Source organism: Episyrphus balteatus, chromosome 1 (assembly GCF_945859705.1).
Source record: "Episyrphus balteatus chromosome 1, idEpiBalt1.1, whole genome shotgun sequence".
In the NCBI taxonomy this organism is placed as follows: Eukaryota; Metazoa; Arthropoda; class Insecta; order Diptera; family Syrphidae; genus Episyrphus; species Episyrphus balteatus.
Genome location: NC_079134.1, coordinates 170,179,704 through 170,204,256, shown reverse-complemented (window position 1 = coordinate 170,204,256; position 24,553 = coordinate 170,179,704). Strand labels below are relative to the sequence as shown.

At 28.8% G+C, this 24,553-nt stretch overlaps 2 protein-coding genes across 6 annotated transcripts in view; both read left to right on the top strand.

Annotated features, from left to right (window-relative positions):
• Positions 1–12,407, top strand: part of LOC129906680 (uncharacterized) — a 39,493-nt gene extending 27,086 nt beyond the window's left edge. For 3 of the 5 annotated variants that reach the window (XM_055982557.1, XM_055982556.1, XM_055982559.1), the window contains 6 exons: positions 1,573–1,764; positions 1,981–2,127; positions 2,191–2,344; positions 5,986–6,143; positions 6,408–6,528; positions 10,972–12,407. In XM_055982557.1, the coding sequence (XP_055838532.1) occupies positions 1,573–1,764; positions 1,981–2,127; positions 2,191–2,344; positions 5,986–6,143; positions 6,408–6,528; positions 10,972–12,317 (2,118 nt within the window). In that variant the 3' untranslated portion in view covers positions 12,318–12,407. The remainder of the gene's footprint in view (positions 1–1,572; positions 1,765–1,980; positions 2,128–2,190; positions 2,345–5,985; positions 6,144–6,407; positions 6,529–10,971) is intronic. The other 2 variants (XM_055982558.1, XM_055982560.1) reach the window with 1 other exon arrangement.
• On the top strand, positions 6,603–18,738 carry LOC129906697 (E3 ubiquitin-protein ligase MIB2). The gene is made up of 7 exons (XM_055982583.1): positions 6,603–7,112; positions 15,328–15,393; positions 15,460–15,975; positions 16,039–16,190; positions 16,254–16,365; positions 18,336–18,433; positions 18,504–18,738. The coding sequence occupies exons 1-7, from the start codon at positions 7,040–7,042 to the stop codon at positions 18,684–18,686; spliced, it is 1,200 nt and encodes a 399-aa protein (XP_055838558.1). The 5' UTR covers positions 6,603–7,039; the 3' UTR covers positions 18,687–18,738.
• Positions 18,739–24,553: the final 5,815 nt, after the last annotated feature.

Sequence of the window (24,553 nt, the reverse complement as noted above, 5' to 3'; positions counted from 1 at the left end):
TTAGAGTTAAAGTTGCTTAAATTTTTAAGACTTTTTCTATAAAAATTTCGAAAAAAAAAATTAAATTCGTTAAAAAAAAAATAAAATAAAATCTGAAATTAAATTGCCCTCCAAAACAAGTATGCAGTTTTAATTGATATATTAAGATGCATTTTTAGAAATAAAATTTTCAAAATCGTTAGAGCCGTTTTTTTAAAAAACAAATTTTTTATAAATAATTTTTTGGAAAGAAATTTTTAAAATAAAATTGGTATGCTATTCTGTAGAAATCACTAATCAACATCTAAAAACAAAATTTCAAAAAAATTCAATGTCCGGTTTTCGAAAATTTGATTTTTCAAAAAAAAAAAAATTTTTTGGAAATTTTATTTTTGGTTTATATTTAAATTATATAAATGCTTCTTCGCAAAAAGTTTCGTTGAAATCGAATAAGCAGTTTCGGAGATAATCGGATTTAAAAAAAAACGGTTCTATGGCAGGTACCGTTAATAATGATTTTCAAAACTAAATTTTTTCATTGAAAGATAGACCTTAGCTTAAAACATTTGAACTTTTTAAACAAAATCGTTAGAGCCGTTTTCGAGATATTTCAATTTTACTAAAATCGGTATATGACAAGTACCGTTATTTTTGGTCCAAAAAAATTAATTCCAAAAACCCCTCTGGAGAGTCGCCAAATAACGCTACATACCAAGTTTGACATTAATCGGTCCATCTCCTTATACAGACTACCGATACTGGTCAGAAAACCGCATCCTTATGCACTTTAGTTTTTAATGTACTTTAATTGAACGACATATTTGATTTCCTTCATTCCAAGTGATTCTCAAACATTAGTGATACCAAAAGCAAAATTAATAAAATAAGCCTTAGTCTTACTTGTCTCCTAAAAAAAGACGGTCAGAATTTTAAGGCCAAAAGTTCCAATGTCAAATGTTTAATAAGGTAGTGCTGTCAAATGTGCCATGGGGAAACGTATTTTAAGTGTTTGTTAAAGTTAAAGTTAAATTGTTTGGGATTATTTTCGACACAGTAAGGAGGGTTAAAACTTGATCTGAGTCGCTAACTAAAAAATAAGGTGTTTGGGGTCATACATGACAAGTAAAAAGATAAGACTGATTCCTTTTTTAACTTTAAAACACACACATTGAAAATTACAACATCGAGAGGTAAGAGAGAGGTATATGCTGTTTGATATTGATTGTGAAATAATCAGTCACTATTTAAAAGCTAAAAAAGTATGCCCAACTGATTTTGTGACTCCATTTTTCAAAGTTTTTTTTTGAGAAGAAATTATTAAATGGATGTATGTATCTATTTATTAAAAAGGTAATCCTATAATATATTCTAATTATGAATGTTTCGTAAATTTGATGCATGTTGATCTTAAAGCTGTATTAAGTGTATTTTTTTTTTCATTGTTATTTTATGTTGTATACATGGTTGTTGTAATGCGTAACTTTATTTTGTAACTAAATGTTTATGTGGCCAATTGCAAACAAATTTTACTTCCTTTCTTCGATCATAAAAAAAAAACTATTCCAAAAAAAAAATCCAAAATACCTAATTTAGGATGTAGAGATTGAACGAATCGACACATCACGATCACACCAACAAACTGATGAAAATGAAAATAATCCCGAGTTTGAAGATAAGATGACATCTGATTCACCAACATCTTCATTGGCCATAGAAGGATTTGTTCGTGGTGATTCCGAGGATAATCAAGTTCAGTCAGAAAGTGCAGCTTACTTAGATGATGAAGTATAAATAATATATTTTATTATTAAATTTTAAATAAATTTTATTTGTTTTGTAAATCTTTTGATTATTTTTTGCCACTTAATATTTACTTATTAAAATAAATACACTTTGTGTGATGTTTTTTCAATTTTTTTTTTCTGTTAAAGCGCACTTTTTTTGAATGTTTAGTTTGAATAAAAATTGTTTTTGACCGAAGATTATTGAAATTTTACCTAGGAACGGTATATTGAAGCAATAATAAATTCTGGTGATATGGAACAACTTGCTGCACTTGTCTTAAATGGTGATGGCAAAAAGATTTTAAATAGAAAATCTTCAAAGCCAGAAATTCAAGCATTTTTAACAAATGTACCAGCTTATATGGTGAGTTTGTTAAAAACCCATTAAATTGGTCAGATTAAACTGATTGATGTGTGATACATGTAGGATAAAATATCACGAGTACATGAAGCAGCTAGACAAGGAACTTTATATCAGTTGCAAGCTGCATTGGATAGACGAAAATTCGCAATTGCCAAAGACGAAATGTCACCGTGTGGCGCATCGCCACTTCATGTTGGGGTTCTGTTTGGACACTCAGGTAAAAATTTATTCAGAACAATGTATATATACCTAAATATGCCTTAACTATATATTTAATTTTGTTGGTTATATTTTACAACTGTCTGTTTGTGTGGAATTTTACAGTCCAAATGACTCTTCATAAATTTAAAGACCAAAAGCATAGAATAATATTAAATAAGAATGCAATTTGAACTATATTCTCCTATGATCTAAAGAATTGAAAACAAAACTTATAAACATAAAAATATTTGTTCAAAAGAATTTTTCCAAAAAAGACCTTTGTCTTCGATATACACGCTGTTCAACAGTCTCCGTCCACGGACAAAAACCATAGTATTCTGAGGTCATTCTAAGTTGAAAAACTTTTCGAAATTTTTTTCTTTCCACTTCGTTCCCGAGTTATTTTTTCAGTGTTGTTTTCTTTAAACACGTCCGTTTTCGTCCAAGTTTTTTACCTGGCTGCAAAACGTCTTTTTCATTTTTGAGATTTTTAAAAACAACAATAGCTTATTCGAAACGTTTTTAAACTTTTTTTTGAGCTTTAATTAATTGTAAAAATTTTGTAAAAAAAAGCTTAGAAATTTTATCGTTATTAATTCTTGTCCGAAAAAAAAATATTTTTTTTTTTAAATCAGAAAAAGTTGGGTAAAAAATAATAAAATAATCTATTTTGAGAATACAAAACTAAAAACATAATAATCATTTTTATCAAAAAACAAAACCGACTTGCATGGATCTAAAGTGGGTTTAATGGTTTTTCTAATGTTTCTACCAGCTTTTCAATACAAAAAGAATTATCAAAATTGGTTAACTCAGTCCAAAGTTATGAGGTAACAAACATAAAAAAAATAAATAAAAATACAGACGAATTGAATACCTCCTCCTTTTTGAACGTCGGTAAAAAGGTTTCAATTTGAGAAACAAAAAAGAGAAAATTACCTAATAAGTTTTTCGACTTAAAATTAGAGCTCATGGCTTTTTTCTGGCGGTGAGTGTTAGACACTCAGTATTTTAAGAAATACAATAGACCAAAGATTTGATTTTGATTGTAAAGTTAAGGCGGTTTTGTGTCATCGCACTAATTTTTCATGATTCCATGACTCTTCAAATTCAAGCTACTAAAGACTTTTTATAAACACAAATTGAAATACTTATGAATAAAAGTAAAACAAACTTGAAATTCGGTCTTCAAGCATAAAATTAAATTTAGCTAAAAAAATACTTATTTAGTAATTTATTAAGATGCATTTATTAAAAAAAAATTAAATCGTTAGAGGTTCATTTAAATACCAATTTTTTATAAATACTTTAATGAAAACAATTTTTTTGTTGAGTTGTTATGCCATTGTGCGCGATAATTAATCAACACCTTAAACCAAATTAAAAAACAAAAAAAAAACAATGTAAAGTTTGAAAAAATTTGATTTTTCAAAAAAAAAAAAAACAAAAATTAATTTTTTAAAAATTCCAAAAACGATTTTTTCAAAAATATTATATTTGACTTATGTATTAGAACTGTATAAATGATTTTCTATAAGTTTTTTTTTTGTTAAAATTGAATTAATTGTTTAAAGATAGACATTGTCGTAACAACATTTTTGGGGCCGTTTTTAAGAAAAATAAAATTTTCCAAAATTTCGAAAAGAGTTAAAAAAAAAAAAATAGTTTTATAATTTTGTTTCACAAAAAGTTAACTATTCATAATAATGAAATAAAAGCATTTCTATTAGAGCTGTAGCAAATCGTATGTATTCGTTACTAAAATGCGGGTATTCACTTCAGTAACGAGTAACGAAACGTTACTTTCTAAACTGAAGTAGGTAACGAAACATACGAAACGTACGAGATACGAAACATACGAGTAACGACGCGATTCCAGTTTCAATACTAAATCCGATGTAAGAGATACGAAATGAAGTGATATACTCAATTTGTCGCATTTCGCATCTCGTGTCGGTATCGTAACCATAGTCAGAATGCAAACTGCAGATAATTATCTGGAGTTTACTTTTGTCTCGATTAAATTAATAGTACCAAGGTTCAATATAATCATTGTGTTATCGATAATTTATACAGAAATATCAAAAGAGACGTTTTTGTATTTTCTCTATTTGGCCGAAATATGTATATCCACGACGCAACCAATCTGTTTATGGCCTTGGTGTTAATGGTATTGATATTTAGCTTAAGAATGTACAAAAGTTTTTTTGGTTTTTCAAAAAATTAGTTTATTTTCGGTGCAAAATTTTCAACACAAAAAAAAGCAGAGAAAACGAGGTTTGAAAATCACTCTCAATAGAAAAAATAAATGAATAATTGTTCGACATGGTTGTATTGAAGTGTTAATATTTCGAGATCTGCGCGTTGTAGGTACTTTTGAAATAAAGGTCTCTAAAGAATTGTGATAAGATTACTGAAAGAATATAAACAAAAAATTACCCAAGTTTTGTCTAAAAATTTGGAAAAAAATCAAAAAAGTTTCCACGTTTGATTAAAAAAAAACGAAAAGAATTCAATATAGCTACCTTTAAACTCTTATTACATGAGAATGCCCCAACTTATTTTAATGTTTATGACCTTAAAATGTAGCTTAGATTATAGAAATTGTTTTTGGTTTTTTTTTTCAAAAAAAAAAAAATTTGTACACCCTTATACCAATGTACGAAACATACTTAAAATACCAAACATACGCAACGTATCAAATACATGAAATATACGAAATGTACGAAACACACGAAGCATGCGAAAGTAACGAAAGTAACGAAACATGCGAAACATGCGAAACACACGAAACATACGAAATATGCGAAAAATGCGAAACATACGAAAGTAACGAGTAACGATATTATTGATGCGGGTACTAGTATCAAAAGTAACGTATACATGCGGGTACTCATTTTGTCGTTACTTTTACAGCCCTATTTTTTATTGGAATTCTTCGTTCAATTAACAAATAAACGAAAATCCAGAAAAAAAAGCTCCATTTAAAGTAGCATACTTTTGGAAATTTGGACCATTTTTTTCTAAAATGCTCTGAATAAATGTTTTCAAAGAACTAAAGGGGATTTGATTTTTCGAAAAAATAATAATTTACTTTGTAATATTCTTCTATTAAATGAGTGTACATCAAGACTTTAAAAAGATGAAACAAAACAAGTAAAATTTGAATGTCTAAAAAAACATTGCTGAAGACGAACTCATAATAATTTCCCCGAACAATTTCAGTTCTCTGATTGTTATCGGGACTATAGTCGTTTTAAAACCTATTAGTTATAAATGCAATTATCTGAACTCTGCAGTTAAGCTTTCTTACCTTACCTTTCAGCGCCAGGACCAATTAATATAAAAAAATCTATCTAGTTCAAAGTATTTAGCATGCAATAATCTAATAAAAAAAAAAACCCCAACAACTAATAAAGCCACACCACCATATTGAAATAGGACTCCGTGTCATTATAACTAACTTGTGTGTTGGTTTAAGTTGCATAATATGTTTGTTTAGAACGAGAACAGTAACAATAATTACTACCTTTCAGCCTTTCACACATTCACATACATACGCTTATATGACTAAATCAATAAAAAAAAACGTTTTTTGAATAACAAATTGTAACTTATATATACTTTTTTCTCTCAACCCACCAACACCCACATCAGATATTGTACGTTATCTAGCTGGACGATTCCCGGAAACAACTAGCGCCGTAGATGATGACGGTCGAACAGCACTTCACTATGCTGCAACAATAAACGACAATGGACATTTCTTCAACCTGCTATCGCATTTGGGAGGCAATCCGAAGGCAACCGATAAAGTAGGTTAAATCTATTATTTAACGGTTTTTCCCTTTAATATTATATTATTTGTCAACCCTCTAAGTTTTGTATTGTTTTAAAATTGCTTACGACAAGACTTTAAAATCAATAATTTGGTAACTAAAACATCCTTTCGTCCTGGTCAGCGTTATTTAAACTAAATTATTTGAAAAAAGAAAAAACTATTTCAAGGACTTTTTAAATTTTATGATGTTTGTATTTGTCATTATATTCAACTATAGCAATAAATTCTTCCATTGCAGCTTGGGAATACAGCCGAGTTTTATATGAATGATGAGAGGGCTAAGAATGTCCTTACGTACAGGCAATTGTTGAAACGATTCGGTGCCGAAACCCTCGAGGATGAAATGCTTAGCGATCAAGGTATGGTCATGCGGCCAAGACAAATAAATATTTAAGACTTAATTTTGAGTGTGTGTGTGTCTTTAGGTGTGTGTGTGTTTTGAATTGTGAGTTTTGTGTGCATGTGAATAAGCTAGTATCCCTATTGTACTACAAAAAAAAAGGGGTTGGCTTGCAATCTTTTGTATAATTCCATTGTCACTTTGTGGAATACCGTCAAAGCATTCGCTAGCTTTATTCATTTTTATATAATAGCACGGCATTTATTATTATTATCTACGTGTGAATTTCAATTCAATTCAATAATAATTACAAACACTGCGTTTTAGTTTTTTTGTGTTCTCCTTTTGTGTGAAATATGAAGGAAATTTATAAATTCTGTGATTGTTTTTTTCTTTTGTCTAAATGAATGAATATGTTTTGATTGTAATTAAATTGTTTTATGGTATCTGTGCTTTTGAAGTGAATACAAAATGGCGGATAAGTAAAAGAAACTAACGGTTTTAAAGATTAAGAAAAAATTTTTAACAAAATGTCTCATTCAATTGCAATGGCAAACGAACAGTTATTGCAACATTTAATCAATAATATTGATGATATCTTTGGTATGTATATTTCGGAGTTTGGTAATTTAAAATCGAAATGCGTGTAAAACTTCATTTTTGTGTGTTTTTTTTTTAAATTGTTGCTTTTTGCACTGTTGTGATTGTCCTCATTCATTTAATTACATACAAATTCAAAACAAACATAATAAAAGTTAAGTGAAGCATTGCTTTACAAAATGGATAAAAAAAGGTTATAAAAGTTGATCTATTATAATATGAGTGTCTGTTTTGGGGAAAAAATAACCTTTTTTTTTCATTGATTGATATATTTTTCGTTTTTGATACAAACGTATTTGTTTGTTTTGGTATATATTATCAAGCTTAATAATTAGATAATTATAGCCTATAGCATAATTTCATAAGATTTTCGATAGCTTCAACTCCCATTTATAATTTTTAAAGCATCCGTTTTTCTGATCTATTTGAATCATACCCAAAGATTCTTTCTCAACAGCTCTTAATGTCTTGACAATTTCTTATAAATCTTTCATTTACAGAAGAATTAGGCAGTTTTTTTAACTAAAGAATACTGTTTTTTTTTTCTTCTGGAAATATTTAAGTTCAACAGTGAATAGCTGCTAAGTCAATACAACACCGTTTTCTTTTCATTTTTAAAGTTTAAAATTCTTATTATTGGTTGGCCATGTTGTCATTTATATACATGTAGTTAAAAAGGGACAAAGAACGTTCAATAAATTCTTATTGGTCTCATTTTCTTAAAGCAGTGTTAGATTTTTTTTTTCAATTTTCAAAGTTTAAATTTCAAAGGTCACTGTGGCGTATGAGTAACTTTTTGTTGAACAAGTTTTTTTTTTGGTTAAGAAAACATTTTCTTTGTCTTAACAAATATCGTGCTAATTCACATTGTCAGTCAAAATTCAACACATTGAATGCGGGTCATTGTCAAATTTTCTGGGTTGGTTGTTTTTATGAAAGTAAGTCGTTATTGTACACTGTACTATAGGGTGGCTAATGAATATTGCTACATTCAGAAACTCGAAAAACTTGTTTTTGTTTTTTTAAGCATATGAGTCAAAATCATGGAGGTTGAAAATTTAATTTCCAGGCATTTTTTTAAATCAAAATAACGTTTTATCAAAGTTTTTTTCGCATTGAATAAATTAAAATAATAGGCACGCATCGAGGAATTTATATGTTTTGATCAGAAAAGTTTCCATTTCTTTTATATTGCATCTAATATACTCAAAAATAGCGTTCTCGGTCATGTTCACAACTCAAAAACTGATATTCAAAAGACTTTAAAAAACATTAAAGTCAATTATTGTTAAGTGTTTCTTTTTTTAATAAATTTGTAGGGTCAATGTGGGTAAATGTAAACAGGGGTAAATGAAAACATGGCTCATAACAAGTTTCAGTTATATCCCTTTGATGCATACATAAGTACAAATCGAGGACGCATGTATCTTTTAACTTATACGTCAAGCTCATTGCTGTCAAGAGAGAATTCATTCGACGAGCGTATTTTCCGTGAAAGATAATTTTTTAAAGTGCCAAACAAGTCGTTAGTCTTTCAGAAAAATTAAATATTTTTGCAGATTCAATTAAGTCAAATACTTTTTAGTTTTTAATTTTGATGTAGATTCTATGTGAAACAAACAAATTTTAAAATACAGGACATTTATGTCGATTTGCATGTGTTTACATTTACCCCAGAATATTTTTCATAACGGGTAAATGTAAACAACGTATTGTGGGGGTAAATATAAACATATATTTTTGCTGAAATTATTGGTTTTAATAAAAAAAAACGTATTTTTAGTCAATTACCATTGCCAAAGTGCCGCGGAGTCCAATTAAAGTAGCCAACACCATAAATTTCAGTGGATGATGTTGCGAAATCGGTCTTTGACGTAAAAAAAAAATATGACATTCAAAGCTGCACACAATTCATTTTGGGTGTCTATATAAAGATTCAAAGGAAGAAAACAAAAACTTTTATTGGAATTTGAAAAAGTTTTTGTCAAGTACCTTCTTGAACGTTTTTCAAGTTGTAATTCATATGATAAAGAGGAATTTCTAAATTTTAAACCACCGTTTACATTTATACCGAATTTGTAAAAAAACACAAACATGGTGGGGTATTTGTAAACATGCCATATTTGACAGTAATTTAAACAATTTGGGAAATATTTGTTTATATTTATAAAGAAGAATTGCCATCATTTCATATTTGCATTTGAAGAAACCATTCAAGTTGTTCCGTGAAAACATATAAAAATCTAAAGTCGAAAGAAAAAAAAGACATGAAATTGTTTACATTTACCCACATTGACCCTACATCTTTTAGAAAAAAAAACTATATTGTGTTATTTTTGGTGCATTAATAAAATATCCCCAGGAAAAATTACGCATCGTATCAACATTTCCTAAAGTGTCAATATTTTAATTATCTAACGTAAAAGTGGTGCTGCAAGCTGTTTTTAAAGTTGATATTATAAAGATTTGTCATTCCACACCTATTTGTATGAATAAATAAATTAAATTTATGTTATAAGCTAGTTTTAGTTTCATTTTTAAGTAGCGTACATCAATTATTAACCGACATTCCGTGAACGCTTGTTTTATGGTATATTTAGACTAAAATTTATTTTTTTTTTTTTTTGTGATATTATGATCAAAAATCGAGAGGCCACAAAAATATAATCTAAAAAATATTTTGTTTTACTCTGTGACATACAAAATAAAAATAAAATAGGGTCAAAACGACATTTCCGGGAACGCTCTTAGAATGTGAATAAATAATGTGGTCATACACTCCTAATTTTGCAGTTTTTGGGTTATATTTGATTTATTTAAGACCTACTATTTTAATATAATGATACATCATGCACATTGATAATACTTCTAGACCACTAAAGTCGTTTTGAAGAGATCACCATCATTTCGATCAACATTTTTCTAGTAATAATTTTTTGGGGTTTTGCGGTAAATTGAAAACATTTGAACATGAAATTTTTATCATAAAACAAAGTTGATTTTTTAAGAATTCGGTCTCCGAAATTTCCCACCTCCATGATTTTGACCCATATACATAATTTAGTTCGGTGTGTATTATTTAGAGGATAATTCTATTCTATTTTGCCTATTTTGCTTATTTAACCCTCTGTCGGCACACGGGTGCGAATTTGGCAGGACAAAAATAAAAAAATTACGATTTTTCAAAAAAGTGGTCACAAAAAAGTCTCTTTATAAGGGTGAAAATATTTTTTTTTCGGAATTGTGAATACAATATTCGAATTCCTCGGAATATTCTACATCAATTTCATACCTTGATTCTCTATAAAATATTGTGACCGAAAAAAGTTCTAGCGACATGAAAAAGTATAAACCAAATTCGCACCCGTGTGCCTATCACGTCACAAAAAAGGAGGTGTGCCTACAGAGGGTTAATGATTTTTCAAAATTATGCCTCCACGCTGATTGACGTACATATATGAGCTTTTTTCAAAATCGTTTTCATGAGAGCCTTAAAAATTGAAGTTTTTTGTTGAATGGATTGTTTTAAATCATTCAAATTTATTGGTCTGGTTTTTTAAGGTAATATAACAAAACTATAGAGTTTTCTATATATGATGAATTCGTTGTCATTTCTATTAATGGAACTCTGATTTCTATCTTCAATCAGATTTAAGGTGATACAGAAAATGATTTTATGTTGTATATTTTGAAAATTTATTTGGAAAATTTTCGAACTCACTAATCATTCGTTTATCATGAACACATAATTTTTTTTGCATAAATATTTCATATCTTCCAAAAACAAAAAAAATCACTTCAGCAGCACAGATACCAAACCTGAATGACCAAAATAAAACAAAAACCTATACCCAACCCTTAGTTCCGGACGACTTGCACAGTTCTCGTAGAAATATGCTGGACATGGATGTAGCCACAACCTTGGAGCGATGTTTTTCGGTTATTCAAGAATCTAGCAAATGCTTGAGCAGTGCAACAGCTTCTGCTATAGCAACTCAACGAAGACCCAGAAGTGCCTCATCTCAACCATTGACAGTAACAAGTTATTTGGGTAAATTTCTTCGACGAAGTGTATTTGATAAAATCAAGAAACGTCAAACCCGGTTGGATCATAATTTATTCGATGTAATTTGGCCAGCAATGCGAAAAACAATACGAGAACGAAGATTTGACGAAGATTTAAACCTAGGTGTTATAGCTCCCGATTATGATGTTTATGTAGTTTTTCAAGAGTTTCTTGTACCACTGATAAAAGATATTCACTGTCTTAATATAAGTAGTGACTTTAAGCCACATCCAAGAATTGCCTATTTTCCAATTGCAAATGGCGAACGAATGACTCATTTGCCATTTGTACTGAACGATGAATCAAAACTGATAACACAGTGTTCAATCGAGTGTTCGAGAAACTTGGAAGGTCTTGAACTACCATTGAATTTGAATGTGGCACAAATCGAACAAGCTGAACGAGCAATGATGGGGAAGATATTTACAACGAATTTCGCGAAAGCTATTGGAGATAAGGAAACTGGAAGCTATTATACTTTGAATGAGGTAATAGAGGAGAATTCAGTGATATTGAAGATGTTGCAAGATGCTGGATTGTTGATTCCCGATTTAGAGGTGAAAGATCGTGCTCAGGAAGCCGAATGTCTAGCTTACAATGGTCAGCTGTGGCCCTACGGACGAGGAGTATTTGTTAATGCAGAGCAGAATCTTGCTCTTTGGTTAAATTGCCAGGAACATCTTCGAATAATTTCATCAACTGGCAGACTTAATGCTCCAAATATTGGAATGATCTATAGTAAAGTTGGAAGAGCTGTAACCTATCTTGAAACTCAATTACATTTCAAAGAAAGCTATCTTTTGGGATATCTTGCTGCTAGGCCACATTTCCTTGGAACTGGCCTTAAGATGACAACAACTATCCAATTGCCAAATTTAATCAAGGAAGTCGATAATCTACGACATTTGTGTTCAGTTCGAGGACTCTTAATGATGAGTAGCCAATTAAAAAATTCTGTTCGTCTTGTTAATATGCAAAGTTTGGGTGCAATTGAATTGTTGCTCTTTAAAGAATATTGTACAGCGGTAACGAATATTATTTCTTTGGAAAAAGACATGTCACTGACTAATTCTAAACATATTGCCTCAATGTTGGTTAAAATATTTAGACGGAAAAAAGATACTTTAGTTGATCGAACTTAAATTAGAAAATAAAAACAATAATCAAAAATAAACAATCATTATAGTGCCTTAAGATAATAATTTTTATGTTTATGTGTGTTTTTTCTTGTGTGTGCGTTTTTTTTAGAGAAGGTTTGTCTCTTCTTTTTTTTTGTTTCAAACGCGCCTGCAATTTTTTGCATTTCAATTTAATGTTTTAATTTTTTGTATTATACAAAGATTTTTTTCTTATAAAAACAAAATAATTTTACTATACCTATCATTAAAAAATATATACAAAAATACCGCCCATCTGCTTCTGAGATGTGAAAACAAATTAACAGCTTTTTTAACGGTTAGTAAAATTTATTTCTTGAGTTTATACAAACAAATGTAGTAAGCTTTTTTAATTATTTTTTTGTTTTGCAATTGCTTAATTTAAGTGACATTTTTTTAAGTAGAAAATTTTTTGTGTAATGCTATTTATGTATTGTGTGGTTTTTTTTTTTAAGTATAAGGAAAGTAAAAAGTTCTCACTCCAAAAACAATTGTCAGATATTGTCAGATTGTCAGATAAATTCATAATTCCTTATTTTAATTCTTGTTTTCAAAAAATAATGGTAGTTTACGTATGAGTTTAAAAAGCTAAGGATCATTTAAAGTATTGAATATTAACCACGTTTTGAATTGCTTGAAATACATTGTGTGATGAAAGTTTGACTGATGTCGAAAAAACTCCCCCTCTTTCTCATTTGGATGTTTTATTTTCTGCAAGAAGTTAATCGATGTATTAAACGCTGTACTAAAAATTACAAAATGACTTCCTAGAATTAATCATTTATAAAGTTTTAACTAAATTGAGTGATATAAACAGAACACATACAATCGATAGAAATATTTTTAAAAAATTGAAGGAGATTAAAATACCTTAACTTGAGCCAGTATTATTTTTAGTACCACGAATGTATTAGAATTCACTGTGTATTTACGCTGTGATTTTAATAAGAGTCGGTATTTCAACGATCAAAATCTTTGCGTCTTAGAAGGGTACAACTGAATCTAACTGATAAATCCAAAAGTTTTACATTTGAACTAAAGTTCACTAAAACTTATAGAATTGGATAAAGACATACAAAAAGCAACCAATAATTGTAAGATTTTAAAACCTGGTTAGGATTCCACCTGAAACTTGTAGCCGTTTAAGATTTAAAACGTGTTACCTTAATGCACGCATTTGGGGAGCAGAGATATAACACAATAATGATGTTTTGTGGAGATTAACATTATGAAAATGTTTTGTTAACATTAATGTTAAAATTGAAAAATATCTTTAAACAAATATTTCTTTTGAATTTTTAAAAAATAATTTTTTTGAAAACTAGCCTATGATTTTTGTTTTAAACTTTGATTTTATGAGTCGATTAATATTTTTACCTAATGGCATCCCAAATTAAAAAAAAAAAAAACAAAAATTGAAAATTTTATGTAAAAAAACTTTATGTAAACTTTCATTATGATCAGTTTTGATCAGTTACATTTTCATAAAATTATATACTATTTGATTCACGCTTCAGAAGTTTGAAAAGAAATCGATTTCTAGGTAAAATTTATCTGAACGTGCAATATCAAAGTTTTTGACATTTTATTTTTATAGGATCCTAAAAACCTAAAAAAAAAGTCAATTCAATATGAAAACAAAATATATCTAAGTGACTTTTATTAAAATAAAAATCCACTTAAAATAAATCACATTAAAATAAAAAGATTGTCTTACTAAATTAAATGGTTTCTTTTAAATGAAAACATTCAAAGAATTCAGAAAATTTGTCCGCTTTGTTAAAAACGGAACGCCTCTTAGCAATAAAACATTCCAAAATATTTTTTAAGCATGTCTTTCTCCGTGTAGGATTATAAAAGATGCAAACTTAACACAAAATTTTGTATCTTAATTGAATAGCTCGTTGACTGTTGATCCCATATTCAGTCTAATTTTTTAGTACGTAGATTCTTCTTTTGGCATTACACGAACGTGTAATATTTTGGTAAGCTATGTTTCCTCACTTTTTCTGGAAAAATCAGAAAAAAAGAAAAACATTTTTGCTGAGAGTTCAAAAATAAAGATCAGTTTTGGTTACCTCCTTACCGCAGAACTGCTCCTAATATATGAAGCACGTCAGGTATTTTAACAAAATCCAAAATAGATAATTTCAGCAAAGATAGGAACCTGCCAAAGTCATTGATTTGGCTTAATTTGACCATTAATTACACTGGTTTACAAAATTAAACTTTTTTTTGTTGCCGGAACCAAAATATACTTTTCTGAAGGTTTTCCGTGTGTTGAACTCGAATCCGAAGTCAAAAAAATTCTAGCAGCTCGCGTTTTTGAAATATTACCGTTAGAAAATGCAAAAAAAACGTTTTTTTGACTACTTCGGACGTTTTTTTTTTCATGTTAGATAATTTTTTAAAATTAAAATTGTAACGGTTTCTGTTTTTCTTCTTTCAAAATCTGTTTAAATCTTTCCGATATCTTTCAGATAGGTATAGATATCTTAAGATGAACTGAGTGTGTTTTGCTCAAAAATCACAGAAACCGTTACAATTTTAATTTAAAAAAATTTTCTTACATGAAAAAAGAAACGCCCGAAGTAGTCAAAAAAACGTTTTTTTGCATTTTCCAACGGTAACGGTCTAACGAGCTGCTAGAATTTTTTTGACTTCGGATTCGAGTTCATCACACCGAAAACCTTCAGAAAAGTATATTTTGGTTCCGGCAGAACAGAACCCTTGTTAACCAGTGTTATGATGTAAGTTTAAATGTTGTAAATTCATCTCATTTAAGAATACAAGTTCATAATGTCGAAATTATCTCCTGCATCAAAAATTGTTTAAAACTGTGTATATATTCCCTCTTCTTTTCAAATTATTTTTTGTTTTGCAAAATGCTTTTTAAACGTTACAAAGTCTATGTCCGTTTCATGTACAAAAAATTAAATATACTAAGAAATGAAATTTTAAAAGATAAATATTTGTTCTATTTTTATTTCTGCAGGCCAAGCTGAAAACTACACTCAGAATGCAATTTTTAAAACCGAACAAGGAAAATATTTAGCAAGCAGTTAGTGCAATCAAAATATCCTCTATTATTAACAAATTGAAACTGATAAATTTATTATTTTTCCAGGCTTAGGTGATCCTCTTATAAAAGGTCTCACAGAAATTGCTGAAAAACGTCCCACAGATCCAGTTGCATATTTAGCTGGTTTTCTACAGAATTTTATAAAATCTCGCAATAATATAAACAATAATAACAATGATAATGATAACAATAATAACCGTGACAACGATACTGGTGATACAAACTCCACAGCTTTGGCCAATTCGGATGCTGAAATTATAACAACACCAAACCATGTGAATGGAGTAGATTCTCCAGATCAACAGGGAGAAGAACGTTTTTCAACACCAGAATCAACTCCAAAAAAAGAAGATCGAGATGAACATGGTCAGAGTATGTTGCATTTTGCATGTGCACGATCACATCGAAGGAATGGTCTACTGAATTTAATTGAAGAATCACAAATTGATGTGACTTATAGGGATGAACTCTATCGTACAGCTAGAGATGTATCTCTGCAAGCAAATCAACCAGGAAATGCCAAAGAAATTGATCGTTTTGTACTGTCATTGGCAGTTGTTGGTAAAAAAAACTATTTTTAGTTGTAAGTGATTTTGGGGGATTTTATACTTTTTCGTATTTTAGGAGATACAAAACCATTCGAACACATGGCAGTAGCTGGATATGATCATATCCTTGATGTAATTGATGACGAAGGAACCTCTATTTCAGATGTAGCAGAATCAAGAGGTCATGATAAATTGGTTGAGTTCTTAACTGAATTAAGAGACTTGGAAGTAATGAAACTTTTTACTCAAAAATTGCTAAAAATAGTTATTAGATGAATAATTATGATTTAGGGATCTCGAGAAGAACTTCATCAAGCTACAAGAAATGGTGATTTTGAAAGAATCAAAGAAATAACATCAACTCGAAAAGGAAAATGGCTAATTAAAGCCAAAAATTATTATGGTAAGCAAAGCAGGGTTGTAAAAAATCATGCATTGAAAATAAAATTTTTATTGCAAATACAAATATTTTGCATTGAAAAAAAAAATTATTGCAAATACAAAATTTTTGCATTCAAAAAAAAAAAAAAAAAAAAAAAAAATAAAATGCACGACTGGGGCCGCACGTACTTGCTTTATGCTTTAAGTTACTCTAATGTTTTTATTCAAGAAAATTAAGAAAATTTAAAATTTGATATTTTCAAGAAATTAAAATAAATAAAATCTGTTTTTTATAATTAATTAAATATCATTTTAAATGATCTTTCACAAAAAACCAAGTATGCCAGTTTACTTCTTGTATTAAAGGGAATTTTTAGAAAATTTTTTTTTCGAAAATCGTTAGAGCCGTTTTTTAAAAAAATAATTTTTTATATATAAAAATTTTCTAACATTTTTCAAAAAAAAGTTGGTATGCCATTTTGAAGTAATAATTTATTTACGCATAAAAACGAAATTTCAAAATTTTTCATAAACACGTTTTCAAAAAATTGATTTTTCAAAAAAAAAATTTGAAATATTTTTTAAAAATCCAAAAATGAGTTTTTTGAAAAATTTTTAAATTTTTAACATTACCTTTATCTAAAAGATTTTGTATAAAAATTTTCGTTGAAATCGAGGTATTCTTGAACGAGATATTCATAAATCAAAAAAACCGTTATATGACAGGTACCGTTAATAACGGTAAAAAGAAATATTTTTTTTATTTAGAAAGTTGGCTCTTATGTGAACTACTACACTCAAAAATTTTAATGAAAATCGTTAGAGCCGTTTTTGAAAAAAAATAACTTTTCTATTTCCGTTATATGACAGGTACCGTTAGTTTTGGTCCTAAAAAAAAAATTTCAATTTTTCCTCTAGGGAATCACCCAAAACTCTTAACTACCAAGTTTGAACAAAATCACTCGAATAGTTTAGGCTGTAGCTCGAGGTACATACAGACAGACAGACAGACAGACAGACAGACAGACAGACAGACAGACAGAATTGCCGGACCCACTTTTTTGGCATTCTCCATCATCGTAATGTCATGTAAAATTGTTATCTCGAGTTCGATTTTTTTTACGAATCCTAAACTTGCCGTATAGTACCTATATCGCAAGTAAATTCAATGCAAGATGTGTGCATTAAATATTTTCTCGTCGAATTTCTTACAAATTTGACTTTTTGACCTTATATTATATTCAATATTATAGTTGAAAAAGTTTATGTATGGTGAAATAGCTAAAATTGTTAAAAACTCGACGAGTATTAAAAAAAAATATTTAATGTACCTACACATTTTGCATTGGATTTTTTTTTTTTCAATTCACAAAATCTTTTATTTGCAATAAAATTTGTTTTTAGTGCAAAATATTTTTATTTGCAATAAAAATTTTATTATATGTGAATTTTTAATCATATGATTTTATTTTCAATGCAAATGCATTTTTTTCTAATGCAAAATATTTTTTGTTCCAATAAATATTTTTTTTTTAAATGTAAATATTTTTCAGTTGCAATAAAAACTTTTTTTCAATGCAAATTTTTTTATTTGCAATAAATATTTTTTTTTTTTTATTTCAAATGCATTTATTTCAAATTGATATTTTTACAACCCTGAGTAAGGTATTTATTTACTATTTTATTTATGTACCTATTTTTTTTTCTCATGGCTTTGAAAATTGTAATCGATCTAAATACTATCAGTTTCAATTCATTTTAAAAACTCATTAGTGTTATCGTTTTGAATGTTGGAATCACAACACTTGATTTAAATCATTTGAATCTAAAGTAAATTAGATTTGTAAATAATTATATTAATAAATCGACCAAATTCAGAAACACTTAAGAGTACCTGTCAAACTTTTAAAGATATCCACTTACGTATTTTTTTTTTTGTTAAATTAGAACGATTGCTATTTTACTTGAGTTATGTTTTTGTCTTTTTTCAAGGTCGAAATGCTATGCATATTGCCGTTTTGAAGGAGCAAGAAGAAATTGTCGAATATTATGTCAATACTTGTTCAGATGCGTTGAAAATAGGTGATAATGTAAGTGCATATTTTATTTGATAAATGCCAAAATATTAAAAATTTTATTTGTTTTTATTTTTAATCATAGCTGGAAAGAACACCATTGCATTATGCAATGGGTACAAATTCTGTAGAAAGTATTAGTCGAGTTTTAATACGTAAAGGTGCCAAGCGAACAACAAAGGACTTAAAGGGACGTCAGCCAAGTTATTATTTTATAAACAAAGCAGATATATTGCGATTACAAGAAGAAGAAGATGAACATCGTTAAAAGAAAAATGATGCTGTTGTAACTCTAAAAATTCTAAAATTGTTATTATGATTTTATTTTTTAAATTATAAACATTTACACTAAATTTTAAGTAGTTTTATAGAGAAAATAAAAACAAGATACTGTGTCATATTATATATTAAATGTTAAACAGAATTATTGAATAATTTGTTACAGATTTAGAAAAAAACAAATTCGAAAGATTAAAATATAATGAAAAAGTTGTTGTTATTTTATTTTATTATACATAGTTCTAGACGAAGTTCGACGCTTATTGAACTTGAAGTTTTTAACCGACTTCCAAAAAGGAGAAGGTATTCAATTCGCCTGTATTTTTTTTTTTTTATGTTTGTTACCTCATAACTTTGGACTGAGTGAACCAATTTTGATAATTCTTTTTGTATTGGAAAGCTGGTGCCTGCAATGTGGTCCCATTTCAATTTCGTTCAGTTATAGCCATAGGAACTATTAGAAAAACCATGGAAGTCGGTTTTGTTTTTTGATAAAAAAGATTATTTAGAAAAAAATACATTTTAAAATCAGTTTGTGATATATGCATCCTTCTTGGCGCTTATTTCTAAGATTTTGTTTGAGGGCCAGGGATGAGGATCCTTTTTCATTGCATCATCAGAACCACGGTAGAAAACAGAGACTAACAAACTTCCACAAAAATTCTAATCATTTTATCAATTACACAAGTTTACAAAAAAATAAATTTTTTTGGCACAATGTGCCGTTATACATTTCTTATAGATTTGAGTCCAGAAAACTCAAAAATCTTATCTAAAAAAATGTTTATGGATAGATTTTCGAGATATGATTTTTCAAAGTTTTTTATCGTTTTTTTTTCCAGCATACTTAGTATTCCGGCTATATCTTGAGTATTAAAAGACCAATCTGAACAGAAATACCCGAATATTCATAGTTTACTTTCTGATAAAGATAACAAGATAGTTTTCTTCAGAATCTATGGATAATTTATAAAGGTAGGACCATTTTTGTAGCGATCGAAATTTTAAACTCTTTTTGTTAATTTTTGAGTTTTTGTCTACAACTTGAAAAGCAAGCCGAATTCGAAAATTTTTAATTTGATTTTTTTTCAAATTTAAAAAAAAATTAAAAATTTTAGAAATTAAAATATTGTAAAAAAACTTAAGAAAACATATTCAGAAAAGAGAAAAAATCGACATTTTTGATGTTTTTATTAAAAAGTTAATTTATAGATATTGAAAAGAAAATACTTTCAGTCTTATTTATTAGATTTCACTAAACAGCTCTAAACGGCTTCATTATTATGCAATGCATAAAGTTTTATGTAGCCTTTATGAAACGTCACATAAATTTTCATTTATAAAACATTTTCCTATCCATTATAGTTATGCTAGGTTTGTGTCCAAATAAGTACTAAAACTGGAAAATTAGTATTTTTAATCACGACAAACAATTCCATCTGTCTATAAAATAACTCCAATTGCTCCGAAAATAAACAAAACATTAAAACAAAACAAAAAAATAAAAACGTGAGCGAAAGTTATCGATATCATACTCCTATAACCTATAAGGAAGAAAATGGGCTCGTTCAGGAAATGTTAGGGACTAGATATTTAGGCAACGTCATTTTCTGAACGGAGGACTGGTGATGCTACTGTCAAATTTCGAAATTTATTTAAGAATTTTACCGGTCGCATGGGTAAGACACCAAATTTCACTTAACTATAATGAATAAATAAAATTAATTATAACCGATAATGCACACAACATGTCCCTTTGAGAATTCAATTTTTTTTTCGATTTTTGCTTTATGAGATAAATACTGTATTATCTTCCCATAAACATGGTAAAATTGTCTTCTTAGAGCTCAATGCAAAGGGTACTTTTGCTAACAAAGTTTTTGATGAAAGAATGGCATTTCCAAATTTAGACTTTTTGGAGTCAATCCCTGATTTAAAGTGAATTCTTCAAAATGCGTCTATTTTTTTAGTGCATTTTTTTCATTTTTGTCCATTAATGGTAAAAATTTAAAGATTTTATGGTCTTTTTTTCAACGAATTTTGTTTTTGGAATGAAATAATTTTTTCAAACTAATGCCATTTCTTTAAAAATTAATATTTCAAAAAAATCAAGACGTAGGTACTTCACTAAAGAATAGTATTTTTAAGCTCCACACAAAATTTCAGCCCAATCGGTTAAAAACTGTAGGAGTTAGTTGGTCGCCCGATGGGAGAACAGGATTTTACTTTCATCCTGTACTACACCTAGTGATGGGCAAATACCCGGTATATACCATTTGTGGGTTTATACCCTGGGTATATACCGGGTATTTACCAAAACGAGGGTAAATACGGGTATTTATTTATAATCGCTACAAATTCGATTGTTTGTCATCAGGGCCCTGTTTCACAGCTACTACATCAACTACATCAACTACATCAGCAACCTCAAAAGCCAATAGTTGAGTCCGATTGAAATTCGGGAAATATTTCTTATGGTTTAAATAGTGTAAATGTTCAAAAAATGCTTCGTGATGTCCAACAAGCCTCCGCAATTAATGTTTAAAGTCATTGATGTAGCTGATGTAAACAATGTAGGTATTAAGCTCTGAAATAGGCTCCTTATATTATATAAACATGACAGGGCACACTTGTTCTTGATTGAGGTTATTTTGTTGTGTTAAATTTTGGAGGAAAAAACAATTAATTTTTTTGTTCACCCACGTTTATTAGTGTTTGTTTTTCAAAAACGGATGTATAGTTTTAAATGATATTTTCAGAGTTATGAGCAAGAAAAAAGTAATTTAAGTAAAATCCGCTTAAATTGAAACGGCTTGAAAACGGCTCTATTTTTAAAAAAAGTTTTATTTAATTAAAGAAAAAGAAATAAGGAAAACATTAACGGATCAAAAGAAAAATTCCAAAATTTTAAACAAGATAAAGCTCAAACTTTCTAGTTTTGAGAAATCATAATGATTTTTTTTCAAGCTAGATGTTCGGCTCAATCCTATTAAATCAAAAAAAAAAAAAAAAGAAAATTGGAAATTTTTCCGTTTTTTTTTTTTCTAAAAACTTGGAAAAAATCTTTCCAGCTTAACCACAATATGGATCGGATAACTTGTTTATCCAGCTTAAATTGTCTTTTTTAAAGTTTGATTTCGACGCTGAGATATCGAATTTAAAACGGGAAAGGATCTTTTTGACTTAAGATCAATAAATCAGCATCCGCTGATTGCACAAGAAAAAGAGTGTTTTGAAATCTTCAATAAGTTGGTTTTAAAAAAAAAATATTTTTTTATTTGCAATTTATGGAAAAATCAAGAAAAAAAATGTGCTTTTTTGTGGCTATGGGATAATCAGGCGCTAACTTATATCAAATGGTTAGATCAAAAAGCGTAGAGCGCATTTTGGTTGTGTGTAGTTTCATTAATAAGTTTGAACAAAGCTCACTTTACTTTTTTAACCCTCTACCGCATACTAACCCATATATGGTTTATCGACTTCATATCGATTTATTCCCGTTATATTGCACCAAATGTCAAAAAGAAAAAACTTTAATAAAACTATGTCTATTTTTGTATAATTAACCGGTTTTTATTTTCACTAAGAGAGTCGTGATTCTGAAATAAACTCATTGTTTCAAGAGCATGTCTAAAGTGCAAATCAGTGAATAAAAGTGTGAACTTTTCAAGTGTTTTTTTATAATAAATAAGTAAGTTGCATCCAATTAAAAATAAGTTTCGTATGAATTTATTATACTTTTATATGTTTACGAAGTTTGTTTTTTGTTTTTTTAACAATTTTTGTCTTTTTTTTGCGTTTTTTCCAAAACACCATATATGGGTTATCATGCGTTGGCGACTTACATTACTGATTTTTGTGGGAATTTTATTTTTTTTGTAAAATGAATTCGAAGACTTTCTATGGAAAAAATAAGTGTGATAATGCTAAAACTGGTGATGGCTTTCGAAGTGATGACGATCTAGCTTCAGATTCTGACCCTTTTTAACATCAAACAAGCCATCTCCGAGCATTTTTGCAAATCTGTAACACCTACAATGTCACGAAAAAGGGGATGCCCTTCAGCATTGACAGGTGATCAAAGCAGAGATGGAACAAAACAAAGCTGAGGGAGTTATATACAAGTCACGGAAGTCCAGCCCCATCTAATCCCGAAATTTCAATTCACTCACAACAACCAAGGGCAAAAGCCGTTGAATTCAATGCTAACTGAAAACATGGACCATATCCCTGAATGGCAAACAAAAACACCAATATGTCAAATTTGCGGACTGAAAACGTTTTGTGTGCGTGTAGAAAATGGAAGGTGTTCTTCTGCAACAATGATAAAAGAAAGAGTTTGAATAAATTCCATGAATAAGGAAAGTCCAATGTAATAAAAACATTGTTTACAAAACATACCTTTAATGCATACTAAACCATATATGGGTTATTAATTGTTTGCTGGAAATCGACTTGCTGCATACTAACCCATATATGGTTTATGTTTCTGAAAATTTATATATATGTAAAAAAATAAAAAAAATTATGTACCTAATACCTTTTTTCAACCCCTAATAAACCTAAAAAGTTGTTTAAAAAATTTTTATTTCATTTCGTTCATAATTCATGCAGTAGAGGGTTAAGACTAACCATTTGACATAAACTAACAAAATTATTTTATAGTTTTTAATGCGTGATAAAAGCGTTGTTTTTAAAATTATATATTTTACTATATATTTTACTTTTTATTCTTATCATTAAGCAAAATTCGACTTACATAGGTTGTATATTAGGGTGGAGTGAAACTGCACTTTTTTTTTTTTTTTTTTTTTTCTTCTACATACCCGGGACGGGTGCCATTAGTCATCAAAAAAGAGCATACCAAATCTCAGCCCGATCAAAAAATATCTTGAGGGTTCACAACGCCCTTTAAAATTTACATGCTTGTTGGAAGTAATGTACTGGGAGCAATTTTCAAAAGAGATGGAGCAATGTGCCAAAAAGTTAGAGCGTATAGGTTCGGTCGAGACAAGAAAAAAATCGTATGGGAGGAGGGTCTATTAACCTTCGTTTAGCGGGGGGGGGGGGGGGCCATTTAAAAAAGAAATTATTTAATTTGAAACAAAAAAATATTAAAAATCAACGGTTATACTTACAATAACGTGCTATACCTTTTTGTAAAGCCAAAAACATCGTCTTTTACAAAAATGTTTTTTGGCACAGTTTTTGAAAAATTAATTTTCGAAATCAAAATTTTGAAAAAAAAAATTTCAAACTAATTTTTTTCAAAATTTTATGTAAATAAGTACTACTTAAGTTTTAAAAATTCGATGCTGTTATTTGTTTAAAGAAAAACTGAAAACCGCATCCAAAAACATCTTGTTATTTTCGAGAAATTAACAAAAAACCAAAACTATTTTTGTCTAAGAAATTTCTTTATTTTTTGTTTTTACGTGGCTGGATCATGGGGGTTGGGAGTGCTCGCCGCCCATGGATTCTTGCAGTAAGGGCCTTAAGTCAATAAAATCGCAATTTTTTTAATGAAAATTGAACAATAAATAATAATGTACATGTTTTTCGAATAAAAAAAACTGATTAAAACAGTAAAAACTCAAAAAACTCCATAAATTAACCTCTATGGTGTTTTCATTTTTTTCAAGTGACTTGTGAACCCTCTAAAACTTCTTTGATCGATCTGAAACTTTTTTGTCGTTATAGAACAAAAAATAAGATAACTTTTTTTTTCACTCCACCCTATTGTATATGTTGCATAAGCCTCCATGATTTTTCTCCATTTAATTGATTTGGAATGTTTCACGCCCCTCCCCTGACCACCAAAATATTGTGTTGACGTCTGAACTACATATGTGTACA

Coding starts and splice junctions, on each gene's coding strand:
- LOC129906697 (XM_055982583.1), top strand. CDS start 7,040: ATGTCTCATTCAATTGCAATGGCAAACGAACAGTTATTGCAACATTTA. Junction 16,366..18,335: donor TAAAGCCAAAAATTATTATG/GTAAGCAAAGCA, acceptor TCTTTTTTCAAG/GTCGAAATGCTATGCATATT. Junction 18,434..18,503: donor CGTTGAAAATAGGTGATAAT/GTAAGTGCATAT, acceptor TTTTAATCATAG/CTGGAAAGAACACCATTGCA.